General features: G+C 51.4%; 1 protein-coding gene and 1 pseudogene across 1 annotated transcript; one reads left to right on the top strand and one right to left on the bottom strand.

Moving 5' to 3' along the window:
* The first annotated feature begins 256 nt into the window (after positions 1 to 256).
* On the top strand, positions 257 to 3,405 carry Tp53rk (TP53 regulating kinase). Its single transcript, XM_090352872.1, has 2 exons — positions 257 to 544; positions 2,837 to 3,405. Exons 1-2 carry the CDS (start codon positions 283 to 285, stop codon positions 3,313 to 3,315), a joined length of 741 nt encoding a protein of 246 aa, XP_090208998.1. The 5' UTR covers positions 257 to 282; the 3' UTR covers positions 3,316 to 3,405.
* A 4,426-nt stretch (positions 3,406 to 7,831) lies between these two features.
* Positions 7,832 to 8,204, bottom strand: LOC150050567 (small ribosomal subunit protein eS24 pseudogene; annotated as a pseudogene).
* Between the last annotated feature and the right edge of the window lie 5,475 nt (positions 8,205 to 13,679).

Genomic DNA, 13,679 nt, shown 5'->3' with positions numbered 1-13,679 from the left:
CGGGCCTCCTTCGTCGGCCCCCTTCCTCCCGGCTTGCAGATGCATCCCCACGCCAGCCCCTCACGGCCCGGCTTCCTCGGCAGCCCGGGCAGCGCCAGGCAGAGGGCCGCACGGAGCGCCTCCGAGCGCTTCCGGAGGAAGCCGGGGTGCCGAGGGCCGAAGGGCGGCGGAACCACTCGTCCTGGGCCGGCGTTTCCGGGGAAGGGGGAACGTGTTGGGGGCGGGAGCGGTGCGCGCACTTCCGGCGCCGGCCGGAACCCGCGCGGCCGTCGTCGTCCAGGCATGGCTGAGGCCGCCGCCGACCCCTCGCTGGAGGCCGTGGCGCTGGCGGCGGCCCGGGAGCGGAGCAGCCGCTTCCTGAGCGGCCTGGAGCTGGTGAAGCAGGGCGCCGAGGCTCGCGTGTTCCGCGGCCGCTTCCAGGGCCGCGCGGCCGTGGTGAAGCACCGCTTTCCCAAGGGCTACCGGCACCCAGCGCTGGAGGCGCGGCTCAGCCGGCGGAGGACGGTGCAGGAGGCCCGCGCGCTGCTGCGCTGCCGCCGCGCGGGTGAGGGGGCCGGGCCGGGGGCCGGGGAGCGGGGGGGCGGGGCCGGGGTCGGAGGGGCGGGGCCGGGGAGCGGAGGGGCGGGGCCGGGGGGGTCAGAGGGGCCGGGGGCGGGGCCGGGCTCGTAGGGGCGGGGCCGGGGGTCAGAGGGGCCGGGCCGTGGGGGGCGCCTGCTCCTCCCCACTCTCCTCTCCATTCCTGCGCCCTGCGCGTCGGCGCCCGGCTTGGTCCGGGCCCCATCGCTCCACATCCCTGCGCCGCCTCTCTGTCTTAGCGGAATGTGTCATTTCGCCTCTGGCCTATTCCGTAGGTGACTGCTGTAGTGATGGCTAGGGGAGTCAGGCTGCGCGCGTTGCAATGCGCCTTCCCTGTTTTGTCCTGTTGGTCGGTCGTGGGGTTTGAACCCTGGGCCTGGGCGCTGAGCTCTTCCGCTCAGGGCTAGTGCTCTCCCACTTGAGCCACAGCGCCATTCCCCGCCTCCCCCCACCCCCTTTTATATGGTGCCTTTGAGCACGTGGTTTCTAACCGCCCCGGCCTCAGTTTCCATGTCCTAGGTGGGTCCCACACCTAGCACTCAATAAATGTGGAAATTTTTGTTGAATCATTACCTTTTTTTTTTTTTACATTAACATTTCATCGGCTGAGCGCCATGCTCATGCCTGTAATCCTACCTACCCAGGAGGCTGAGATCTGCAGATCCCAGCTTGAGCAGGGAATTTCCTAAGACTCTTAAATCTCCCATTAACCACCAAAAAATCCAGAAGTGGAGGTGGATTTCAAGTGATAGAGCCTGATCTTGAGCAAAAAGACTAATGGACACAGTCCAGGCCCTGAGTTGAAGGCCCAATATCACCACTCGATTAAACAAAAATACCACTAAAAGCACCATTGTACACCTGTATCTATGAGAAACTGAAGCTTGGTAAGGGACCCATCCCAGTGACTCAGAAGTATAGATGTTTGCCTGCTTTTTTTTTTTTTTTGTGGCTCCTGGGGCTTGAATTCTACTTGGGTGCTGTCCCTGAGCTCTTCAGCTCAAGGCTACCACCCTATCTTTGGGCCACCCCCACTTCCCATTTTCTATAAAGAATCTCAGGTCCTTTTGTGCCCAGGCTGGCTTTGAACCTTGATCCTCAGAACTCAGCCTCCTGAGTAGCTAGGATTATAGGCATGAGCCACCCCACCTGGCATCTTGCCTGCTTGCTTTTTTTTTTTTTTTTTTTTTTTTGGCCAGTCAGGTTTGAGCTCAGGGCCTCAGCACCAATTCTATGTATGTGGTACCGAGGAATTGAACCCAGTCTTCATGCATGCTAGGCAAGCACTCTCCCACTAGGCCAAACTCCCGGCCCCTCTTGCCTGTTTTTAATGCACCTTTTGTATGTCATGACACTGTGAGGTGCTAGATTACCTGCAGTCAGCGACACTGCTACCCTGGCAGGGATTCAGTAAAGATGTGATGGAGTTCTTTGTGTGTTCATATTGTTTTCCTTCCACTATGAAAAAAATCACTTAAACATGAATGGTGGCTTATGTACTGCCCTGTCCCCATTCACATGTCTGTCTCCAGTTTTTAGCCATTGTTTCACACATGGTTGACAGTGGAGTTACTGACTATGTTATAAATGGAATCCTGGAGATGTTAAGGGACTTTTCAGGAAAGGTACATGGGATTTGAGCCTGTCATTTTCTGATACAAAGCAGAATCTCGACTCCACACACTGCTTAGCCTCCTATTTAGGACCTTGCCAGGGTGGAGGCTGCTCTGATTGGGCCTTACCTTCCTTTAAAAAAAAGTATTTATTTATGCCAGTCCTGGGGCTTAAACTCAGGGCCTGAGCACTGTCCTTGCGCCTTTTCAAGGCTCCCACTCTTATCACTTGAGTCACAGCACCACTTCCAGCTTTTTTTATGTATATGGTACCAAGGACTTGAACCCCAGTTTTTGGCATGCTAGGCAAGCACTCTACCACTAGGCCAAACTCCCCGCCCCATTGCCACCTTTCTTACTCTGTTTCTGTTTGTTTTTCAGGGAGTAAATATGGCCTTGGAGAGTGTGGCGTTGGCAATGGTTTGGGAGAGGAGGAAGCTTTGGCACCTCTAAACTTTGTTGTGGGTAGTGTTAGGCATGGTTAAGCAGGGCTTATGCAAAGGAAACTTTACAGAGAAGTTGTGCTGTTTTCCTAGATCTTCTGAAATAATTAGATGTAGATGGAAAAACTAGCAAAGTCTTTGAAAATTAGGCCTACGCATAAGAAGAACAGTTGAAGCTACTAACTGCTCATGTGTTGCTTGCAGGGATATCTGCCCCGGTTGTCTTTTTTGTGGACTATGCTTCTAATTGCTTATATATGGAGGAGATCGAAGGCTCAGTGACTGTTCGCGATTATATTCAATCCACTATGGAGACTGAAAAAACTCCCCAAAGCCTGTTCGCCCTAGCCAGGCGAATAGGGCAAGTTTTGGCTCGAATGCACGATGAGGACCTTGTCCATGGGGATCTCACCACCTCCAACATGCTCCTGAAGCCGCCCCTGGAGCAGCTGGACTTGGTGCTCATTGACTTTGGACTGAGCTTCATCTCAGGCCTTCCTGAGGATAAGGGAGTAGACCTCTACGTCCTCGAGAAAGCCTTCCTCAGCACCCACCCCAACACCGAGCCTGTGTTCCAGGCTTTTCTGAAGAGCTACTCTACCTCGTCCAAAAAGTCCAGACCTGTGCTGAAGAAATTAGATGAAGTGCGCCTGAGAGGAAGGAAGCGGTCCATGGTGGGATAGAGGATTATGTGAGCCCCTCCATGCACTGCCTGGCTCCTCAGTCAGTGAGGAAATGCTTCAGGGAGAGAGGTGTGAATAAAGGCACCAGGATGTCAGACATGCTCTTGATTGTGCTTGCTAAGCCTTGTGGGCGGGCATCATTTGCAGCAGCTTGCTGTGACAAGCAGACAGGACTGGCCATTGAAAACCCGTCTAGAATGGCTTTCTTTTTCCCACAGTATCGCTTGTGTACCTCATACACATGATGGTACCCTTGAACCACATAGTGAGGCAAGAACAGTCTCACTTGGACATAGTTTGTTTTCATTAGCAGAGTGTATTTGGTAAAGTCTGATTTAAAAAGCAGGTGTAAAGTACCAGTATCTAACTTTAAACACTGCCCTCAAAGAGGTGTATGGCTAAGGTCCTCTCCTCCTGGAGGTCAGCGGATTCCTTCTGTACCTCAGGGTCTCTCAAAGGGCAGGTGAGGCTATACGCATGCATATCCCACAGTCCACAGTGAAGACTCCGAGCTTCCTGTGAAGCCTCGGAATCCCTCCAGGTGAGGGTCATGTTCTGAAACAGTGATGTGAACAGCTGTGTCCCCGGCCTCCATAGGCGGGATTCAAACTCAAGATTTTTTTTTTAGCAACTACTGAGTGGCTACCGTGTTGTGTGCATGCATGAACCCATCTAATGGAGGAAACAGCTAAGGCACAGAAATTGTCTTGCCCAAAGTCACTGTGTGGCAGAGCCCAGGAGTAAGATGTGACACTGAGACACATCCAACAGTAAAAGGGACCCGGGCCAGTATTTCCTGGAACATGAGAGTGCTCTGTGGCCTGTCTAGGGGGCCATGAGAAGTGTTGTTTTTGTTGGTCAAGGGGCCTAGGTAGCGTCCTTGAGCTCTTCACCTCAAAGCCAGTGCTCTACCGTGCTGAGCCACAGTGACTCTTCCAGTGTTCTGGTGGTCAGTTAGAGATAAGAGTCTCTTGGACTTCTGCTCGGTCTGACTTTGAACCACTATCCTCATATCTCAGCCTCCTGAGTAGCTAGGATTACAGGCGAAAGCCACCACCACCTGGCTGAGAAATATTTTTAAGGCCTGGAGCAGTGGGTATGCTGTGAGCTGGCCCTGCGTACACTGGCACCTGATTGGGGCATGGAGGGTTGGGTGAAGATGTCATGATAAAACCACAAAAGTAGCCCTAACCTTGATTCTTATTTCTGTAGAACTAGTTATAGAAACAGCAACTAGGCTGAAGGGTGTGGCATGCTCCCTTAGACCTGCCTCCTAGGCAAGTACCCTGCATGGCAGCTGATTGCCAGTTCTGGGAGGGAAGCCTGTGTTCCCTGACCACCCTTAAGGGAACTAAGAGTCTTTTCCTTTCTGGTAACTGGCTCTCATTTGCCACCAGAGGTCACAAGTTACTGCTGTTTCCTACAAACAGCGGAGAGGTTCAGAGAGCTTCCTTCCATTCCCTCCCCCGCTTCCTCCGTCCATTCTTCCTCCTATTTTCCTCACTTCTCTTCTTCCCAACTCCCTGTTTCCCCTCCTGTCCTCCCTGAGCTTGCTTCTTTATTCTCGCCCCAGCACTTTAGCTGACAACTGGACAGGTAGCTGTGGGTCACATCAGCCCTTAGACCTACTTTCCTTGCCGTCATACACAAATAGGCATCTTTAAATTTGGAAAACCCAAACAATGCTGTTCACCGCACCTGCTGCCTCTTGATGAGACTTCTGGATGCATGGGTTGGGTCTCTGTGTTTAGATCTGAATTTGGACAGTGGCTGATAACATGACTCTAGATTTCCAGAGGGTACAGGGCTTTAGCAAGGGCCATCCAGTTCAAGGCCTGGGCAGTCTGTCTTCAGCTACCCCTGTGCGTGAGGAGAAGGCCAGGTTTCCCAGGCTTCAGTTTCCATCTGTGAATTGAAGCTTTTTCTTTTTGTTTTTTTTTTTTTTTTTGTCAGTTGTGGGTCTTGAACTTGGACCTGGGATCTGTTCCTCACGTCTTGGCTCAACGCTAGAACTCTACCACTTTGAACCACAGCACCACTTCTATTTCTGGTTTTCTGGTAGTTAACTGGAGATGAGTCTCAGAGTTTCCCTGCTGGGGCTGGCTTTAAGTCATGATCAGATCTCAGGCTCCTGAGTAGCTATGATGACTTGTGAGCCACAGGTGTCAGATGGAGTGAAGCTTTTCATGTGGTTGCTGCTCCTGAAGATATTTCAGAACAACCCCATGGTTCCATCTTTGGTCCCTGCTTCCCACCTTAGGGAAGGATGGGTTGACCTTGGACCAGGGCTCCTGTGTCTCTATTTCTAACCCCAGCCCAGCCAACCTGGCAGAAGTGAGGAGAGTGGTTGCCTTGGGGACATGCACGTTCTGTGCTGGTTGTGTGGATTAGTTTGTAAAATTTTGTCCCACTGTGTGTGCACTTGCTTGAACTTCGCTTTTCTGAAGCTTCTGAATGCATGAACAGAACTTAGCGCTAGGTACCCCTCCTAGTCATTTCATGTGTGCCTGGCCAGTCTCAGCTGCTCCCTTCTTGAGCCCCCCTCTTGTGCCCTCAGCAGCCTGGAGAATCTTGGTACCTGTCTTTCCTCAGTTCAGGGCTCTCCAGTAGTCCCCACCTCCTTCAGAGCTACTGGAAGAACATGTGCCATCCAGCACTGGTCTTTTCTCACCCTTCTGCATCTTCCCTGGCCTCTCCCTGTGATCAGCCTCCTTGGCTCCTTTTTCTTCTTCCGACACACCATTTCAGGATCTTGAGTGTCCTGTTTCCTTCACCTGGAACACTTCCACAGCCCTCACAGGCCCGCCTCCCTTGTTTCCTTCAACGCTTTCCCAACATCCCTCAGCTCACCTGCTCCAAGCTTGCTGACTGTCCTCCTGTAGAACTTGGGCCCTGGGCAATGAGCCTGGTAGCTCTGCTGCTCTAGCCTGTTTCAGCAGTGGTTCCTGTCTTTGCTGCTTGTTGGAGATCGGGAATCCCTCCCGCTACCCCAAACATACCCCTGCACATGCACACGCACACACTCACCAACACATTCCACCTGCCCCAAACACACTCGTGCACATGTGCATACATACACACAGCAACACTACCTACCACCCACCGTCTTCCAGGCTGGAGGCAAGGCAGAGAGTGATCCTGGCCTGTGGTTTGGAACAAAAAACAGAACCCTGGGAGTGCAATGTCGATCAAAGCTGCCTCATGTTTGTGAACCATCCCCTTCTGCCCAGGGTACAGGAGGGTAGAGGACTGCCCAGAACCCAGAGTTGTCACAGCTCCAGGCCTTTCCCTTAACAAGGAAAGGCCTACAAGGCCAAGCTGCTTAGCCTTTCCCTCTAGGAGGCCCCGAGGGTATGACTTGCCCCCCACCTCGCCCGAGGCTCTCCACTGGGACCCAGCTCAAAGCCAATATTGCTCTTGGATGAGCAGAGGCCCCAGTAAAATGTCCTGCTGAAAGATGCTGACAGCGTTATCTTTTGGAGACGCCCCTCCTGAGGCGGGAGGGGATCAGGAGCGCCTTCTGAGAGGGAACTGAAAGCTGTGCGCTTGCTGCAGTTCCTGTCCCTGCGCCACCCTCCCAGTTTTCTTCCTGTCACGGTCCAGAGTCTAGATTTACAGGAGTTGCCTGTACCTAGCTCATGGTAGAGTGACAGGAGAGCTGTGATAAGGCTCTGCCCAGCCTGACCACCTCTGTCTCCATTCCCAGAATGATGCCCGATGCTCAGCAGCAGCTTAGAGTCCTCCATGGTGAACAAGCACATGAGTATACTGGAGTTTGTGGTCACTGAGTGCAACCTAAGGCCAGTTGGACCCCTCCATGCCTGTCTGTCCTCTCCAGGCACTGTTGTAGGCACTGGGAAAGTGGTCAGGGAGAGGGGGACTTTGCGAGCTCGTGGAGTTTGACCTGATGGGGGTTAGTTTCAAATGGCAAGTCACGCTTTGAAGGAAATGTTGGGTACCATGTACAGGGTGAGTGCAGTGGAGTTGAGGAAGGCTGTGTTTCCTTAGACTAGGGGCCGTCTGGGGAGGGGCTCTCATTCGAGTGGAGACCTGAGGGAGGAGGAAGAATGGGGCACTGAGAGCCTTCCCACAGAGATCCAGACAGAGCAGTAAAGCAAAGAGCTTGGTGTGTTCCAGCAGCAGGCGGCAGGGGGCAAACAGCTTGATATCCACAGCTGAGGAGGGAGGTGGACATGGGGGTCAAGAGCTGGGTGGAACCCAGGTCTCCACAAGTTGCCAGTCTATGGCAAGCCCTGAATAATTGACCTGATGACTACAACGAACCCATCCATTTATGCTTTCTATTTTCCAATCATCAATGGCATTTGATGGTGGGGGTGGTGAGGACTGATTGATTGATTGGTAGGTAACTAGCCCTGTGCTAAATGTATAAATGCAAAAAGTACTTATAACAAATGGCTTTTTGTTTGTTGACCCCTCAGGTTTTGTTTTTACAATTTAGTAATCCCTCGGTGGAAAACCTGCCATTACTGCAGGTCAAGTCATTGCGAGATCGTCATTCCTTTGGCTTTTTGCCAGCTCCACCATTGGCCTTGGCAGTACCCCTGACTTTCTTCATTCTCTCTTTGCGTTCCTTTCACCATTTCCTGGAGGTCTTTTTCTTTTCATACAGGCCATGTCTTGCAAGTCTGTGTTTGGGTTCATTTTTCTTTGCATAATCCAAGGAATCATAAATCATGCCAAAGCCACTTGTCCTGCCACCCCCAAAATAGGTTCTGAATCCAAATACATTTTGGCAAGTTTTCCCCGAATTTCTGTCTTAGGTACTGTTGCCTTTCCAGGGTGAAGGATATCATAATCATCTGCTTCCTCTGAAGTAGTCAGTTGGTCATGAACTTCCTGGTCCGGATAGTTACTGTGTCATTCATGATGGTGACAGACCTTCAGACAACCAGGGAGGAAAAGAGACCCCTCAGTTTTAAGTAACTGAAAACACAAACATGGCAGGCTCAGCATGACCACTGTCTGGTGTGTGTACTTGCCATTCTCCCAGCTCCCACTTCTGTTTTTCCCGCTTGAGCTGGCACCTTCCATTCTCAGTCACCCCACATTCTAGGTCCCAGTTCTGCCAACAAACCACTTTGCACCAGAAACAGCAGCCGTGTTGTTCTTCACACAGTTCTCCGTGGAGTGGGCCCCTTGGGGGTGGTTCTGTTCCACGAGCAGCCAAGGCTGCTCAGCTGGCTGCATCTAGCTGAGGGCTCAGTGGGGTCTGGAGCATTCTGAATGACTTCACATCTACCAGGGCCATCTCTAGAGGCTTTCATCATCTCTTAGCGTAGCCTGAGCCTTTCATAGTATGACACTGGATATGGCCACAGTTGTTTTTTTTGCTTCCGTTAGAAAGGCAGCCAGTAATAAGGGCTGGCAGGCACGTGGAACCAGCGGGACCCTCCCACACCACACGTGGACCCCTTGGAAAACAGTCAGTGATTCTGAAAGGGCTGGGCATAGAGTGATCCTAGGATCAAGAACTATGGCTCCTACAGGGCCCTAAGAGAAAGGGGACCACACGGATGTCCATACCAAACCTGCCTACAGAGGCAAGTGCCAACAATGCAATGGCTGACCACTGCAGAGTGAATGGTAATGTGTGGTATCATATGATGAACCATAATGAATATTATTCAGCCGTGAGAAGGAGTGATGAACCATAATGAATATTTATATTCAGCAGTGAGAAGGAATAATGAACCATAATGAATATTATTCAGCCATGAGAAGGAGTGATGGGGCAATGTGTGCGGAGATGTGGGTGAATCCTCACACTGTGTACTAAATGAGAGAAGCAAGATGCCAAAGGTCCACACATTAGGATTCTCCTCTGTATACGTTGTTCAGGATAGGCCAAGCTATAGAGACAGAAAATAGACTTGTTGTTGTCATGGGCTGAAGAGGGTGAAAGGAGACAGGAAGTGATTGCGGAAGGATTATTTATAATGCTAATATAAATATAATACTAATATAAATATCACTAGTTATTATGCTGCCTCATCCAGGGGCTGGTAATACAGCTCAGCACAGAGGCAGTTCTCAAAAGCATTTTCTCACTGTGGTTGAGTCTGCAGGTCTGAACCGTGGAGACAGAGGTGCTCAATTCTTCCAGTGGTTTCTGAGTAGTGGTTGGCTATGTGGACTCGGGCTGGGCCCTGAGAATTGACTCCTCTCACCAGCTGTGCATCCTTGGACAAGGATGCTCTTTGTACTCTAGGGTGAGACCTGGCCAGGCTAGCACTCGGGAGCACTGGCTGTCATGAATCAGTACTGCTGGGTGCTAACATCTCTTTATTATTTTACTTACAAGCTTGATGAAATTCCTTGCCTTGAGATAAACTGGGATTACAAAATTTTGTGAAGATTATTTTTTTATTTTTTTGCTACTCCTGGGGCTTGAACTCAGGGCCTGAGCACTGTCCTTGGACTTTCTCAAGGCTAGAGCTCTACCACTTGAGCCACAGCACCACTTCTGGCTTTTTCTATGTATGCGGAATTGAGCCCCGGACTTCATGCATGCTAGGCGAGCACTCTTAACCATTAGGCCACACTCCCAGCCCCTGGCTGGTCTCTGTTTCGCAGTCTTCCTTCCTCAGCCTCCCAAGCACTGGGACTGCAGGTGGATTAAGCTGATTCTTTTGGATAGTTCAAGAATTAAATACACACAAGTACATGGGTGAGACAGCTCAGGAATCCTTGTGTCCAATCAGTTATGAAAGGCTGATTTCTTATTATATTCATTAGAACTTTTCAGAGGTTGAATCCTTAGAGACAGCATTAAGAAATAGCCCCCCAGGCACATGGGAATCCTACCCAGCTCCAGAGGGAAGGGGCTGCAGCACAGACAGGCCTGTCTAAGGCTCTGAGCAGAGGCTGGGTCTGGGCAGGCCGTCCAAGTTAAGTCAGCCTAGGTGGTGCACCAAGATCCTTCTTACAGCACGGATTTCCTCTTAGTTTCTGGGAAGAATTTAGTCTGGAAAGACTTGAATTTTTCCCTAAATGGAATGCAGGAACTGACCAGCTGCATCTGCTGTTTGATACACTTTAACTGTGGTAGCCTTTCTAGACACACTTGTGTTACTCTTTTTGATGACATGAAAGTGATAAGATGCTATTGCCCCTACTCTAGCAGCACCCTTCAAAAGAAGATTCACAAACTATAAATCAGGTTTTGGTTTTGGTTTTGTTTTATTAACAGAGAGTCAAGGACACAAACAAATGGAACCAAAGTACATTCTAGCAGAAAGTACCAAGATGATTTTGCTAGAGGTGTCAGAGGTTTCAAGTCCCAGTGCACCTGTCCAGAGGAGAAGAGGCATCCACTCTGGCAATTAGAAAAGGCCACCCCATTGTCCCTAGCTGTACCACTTGCTGGATGAATAAGAATAAAGAAGGACCTAGAGCTGGGTCCTCTGTCTACTTCATGCCAGGGAGTTTACCATGGGCAGAGATGACATATGGAAAAGATGTATTCTGAATGGAAAGCAAGCAAGACCCCTCTCACATCTCCTCTACCCAGGAAAAGGGACCAATTTGGGAGCGAGGCACTCTCAGAAGTGGGCAAGGTTGGCGTAGTGGTAGAGGACTTACCTAGCATGCACAAAGACCCGGGTTCGATTCCTCCGTACCACATACATGGAAAAAAGCCAGAAGTGGTGCTGAGGCTCGAGTGGTAGAGCTCTAGCCTTAAGAAAGTCCAAGGACAGTGCTCAGACCCTGAGCTCAAGCCCAGGACTGGCAAACAACAACAACAAATGAACACAAGGTATTTTTCCACTATGAGGCATTGGGAGTGATGTCACAGAATGAGAGCGGCCCTTCCCTGAGGTGCTCCAGACTTTGGCTATCAAAGACTAGAGAGATGCAAGATGGCTAAGGGAGAGCCACCCACACACGGCACTGCAGGCCTTCAGAGTGTGCAGGCTAGAGAGATGAGCACAAGGCTGGAAAAGTCTTCCCAGCTGTAGGAAACAGGGAGCAAGTTTTATAGAAAGCTAACTTCCTAAAGACTGAAAAGCTTGCTAACTGGCCCTACAGAAGAGAAAAATGGAGACAAACTGAGGCATACATCTAACCTCACCATGATTCAATCCCCTGTCTTGCCGGAGGGAAAGTTTGCTCTTGCCCTTGGAATGTGGCCAAAGCTGACTCAGGTCACCTACAGAGAGGACTCATGAAGTCCATGCTCTGCCATCATCTCTGAATTCAAGGATCAGGGAACACACAAAAGGTAAGAAACTGCACCTGTCAAAAGGCAAAGGAATCAATATAAGTAGACCTGGAGTTGGTCCACATATTAGAATTCTCATGTAGAAACTTAAAAGAAAAAATCATCCTACACAAAGATGAAATTATCTTTAAAAAAACACCAACAAAAAGAAACCCACATAAATAAGTGGAGCATTTCAGCAGAGACTTGGAAACTACAGAAAAAGCTGACTGAAAATACTATTATTGGAAAGATGGTACCACAAGTAACAACTTAGATGTAGGCACAGCAAGGCAAAAGACCAGCAAAGCCCAAGTCAGGAAATGGAAAATGCCTACACTAAAACACTTGGAAGAAAGAAGGGAACGTATGGAAGAAAGAACCTGAAATTTGTGAGGTGATACCAAATGCTCTAATACCAGAGGAATCGAAGTTGAAAGAAAGGAGAAAGGTATTGGGGTAAAAGAAGTGTTTTGAGAGGGAGTGACTGGGAACGGTTCCAAATCAGTGGAAGATACCAACGCAGAGATCCCAGAACCTCAGCAAACACCAGAGCTTGGCACACTCAAACTGCTGACAAGCTGTGGACCGAGATCAGACAGCCCTGGCAAACATATTACCTCCAGGGTCCAGTGGTACAAATGTGCCTACACCTTCTACTTTCAATGAAGGTAGCATTAAAGATAAAAGAAAACATAAGAAATGCTAGCAATCAGTATGGTGGTGCAGGGCTGTAACCCACACGCTCTGGAGGCCTTCGGAGGCAGGAAGATGGAAGCTTCCTGGTCAGCATGGCCAACAGAGGGAGGCCCTGTCTCACAACACAAAAACAAACCTGAAGAAACCCACAACACAACCAAAAAGGACGGCTAGCACCCCAGAGAAATGACCTTGGACCCGGTGGTGACGGTGCACGTCTACACCCCAGCTATCAAGAGGCTGAGATCTGAGGATCACAGTTCAAAGCCAGCCCAGGCAGGAAAGTTCATGAGACTCTTATCCTCAGTTCACCATCAGAAAACCAGAAATGGTGCTGTGGCTCAAGTGGTAGAGCGCTAGCCTTGAGCTGAAGAGCGGATGGACACTGCCCAGGCCCAGAGTTCAAGCCCCATGACCAACCCCCCCCACTCCAAAATAAAATAAGGAAGAATGAGCAAGAAAGGGAAAGGGAAGGAAGGAAGAAAACGTAATATGAGACATGAAGCAATTACATTAAATGTAAATGCAATAAATTCTCAAAAGTTCATCAATACAAAGTTCATCAATATGTTGTTTACAAGGAACATCAATGTAGACGCAGAGACAGCAAAAAAAGGATTTTCTCTGCCGATGTTAAACGTGTTCGTGCAGCCGTATCAGGAGCAGACAAGTTGGTGTCTTGAGTTTTCCAATCGTGGTTGACACCTGAAGCAGAAAGCGTAACGGTGTGATGTGTGGATCGGGCGTGGTTTTCTGAGGGCCCCTGACACCAGGCGTCTTCTCGGGTGCTGACCAGAGGTGAACCGAAGGGCGCGTGCGCGGCTTACAGGCCGCCGAGCCCGGACCCGGCAACCAGCAGCCAGGTCCACCCATCAGAAAACGGAAAAGGGCCGGGGAGTTCACGGGGGGCCACGCTGCCTGGAGACAGGCTAACCAGCCTGGCTGGGGATGGGAAGAGGAGGGCGAGGACGGCGGGGGAGCGCGGGGTGGGGCACCGGGTTAGGCGGCAGCTCGCCCGCCGGCGGTGGTGGCGGTGGCTTTGCGCCGGTGTCCAGGAGCCGGGCAGGGGCGGGCCGGGCACCGCAGGCCCTGGTGCCCCCGCCCGCCCCGCTCCCCCGCCAGGACCCGCGCTGGGCGCCCCGAGCTCCGAGCTCCGCACGCCTCGCGCCCAGATTCTTTCCAACCTCTCAACCGTTCTCAGGACGAGCCCCCTGCTTCCCTCGCCCCAAGTCAGCACGAGGCAGAGCGGGGGTCCCCACCGCGGGGGAGCGCGGAGCGGCCGGGTGGAGCTCCCGGTGCAGCTCTCCCGGCTGTCCTCTGCACCCGGTCCGAGGGGGAGGCCGGGGCGGCCCGTGCGCAGCCCCTCCCTCCCCGCCCCCTCGGCCCTTTAAGTGCGCGCGGGTCCCCGCCGGGCAGTCGGCCGCCTGTGCGCCGGCGGCGA

Source organism: Megascapheus bottae, chromosome 18, assembly GCF_031878675.1.
Source record: "Megascapheus bottae isolate mThoBot1 chromosome 18, mThoBot2.hap1, whole genome shotgun sequence".
Taxonomy (NCBI): Eukaryota; Metazoa; Chordata; class Mammalia; order Rodentia; family Geomyidae; genus Megascapheus; species Megascapheus bottae.
Note: the sequence above shows the minus strand (reverse complement) of the source record. Positions and strands in the feature narration are given on the sequence as shown.

Excerpts from the sequence above, each read along its gene's own strand:
- Tp53rk (XM_090352872.1), top strand. The coding sequence starts at position 283 with ATGGCTGAGGCCGCCGCCGACCCCTCGCTGGAGGCCGTGGCGCTGGCG. Across the intron at positions 545-2,836 it reads GCTGCGCTGCCGCCGCGCGG|GGATATCTGCCCCGGTTGTC; the intron begins GTGAGGGGGCCG and ends TGTTGCTTGCAG.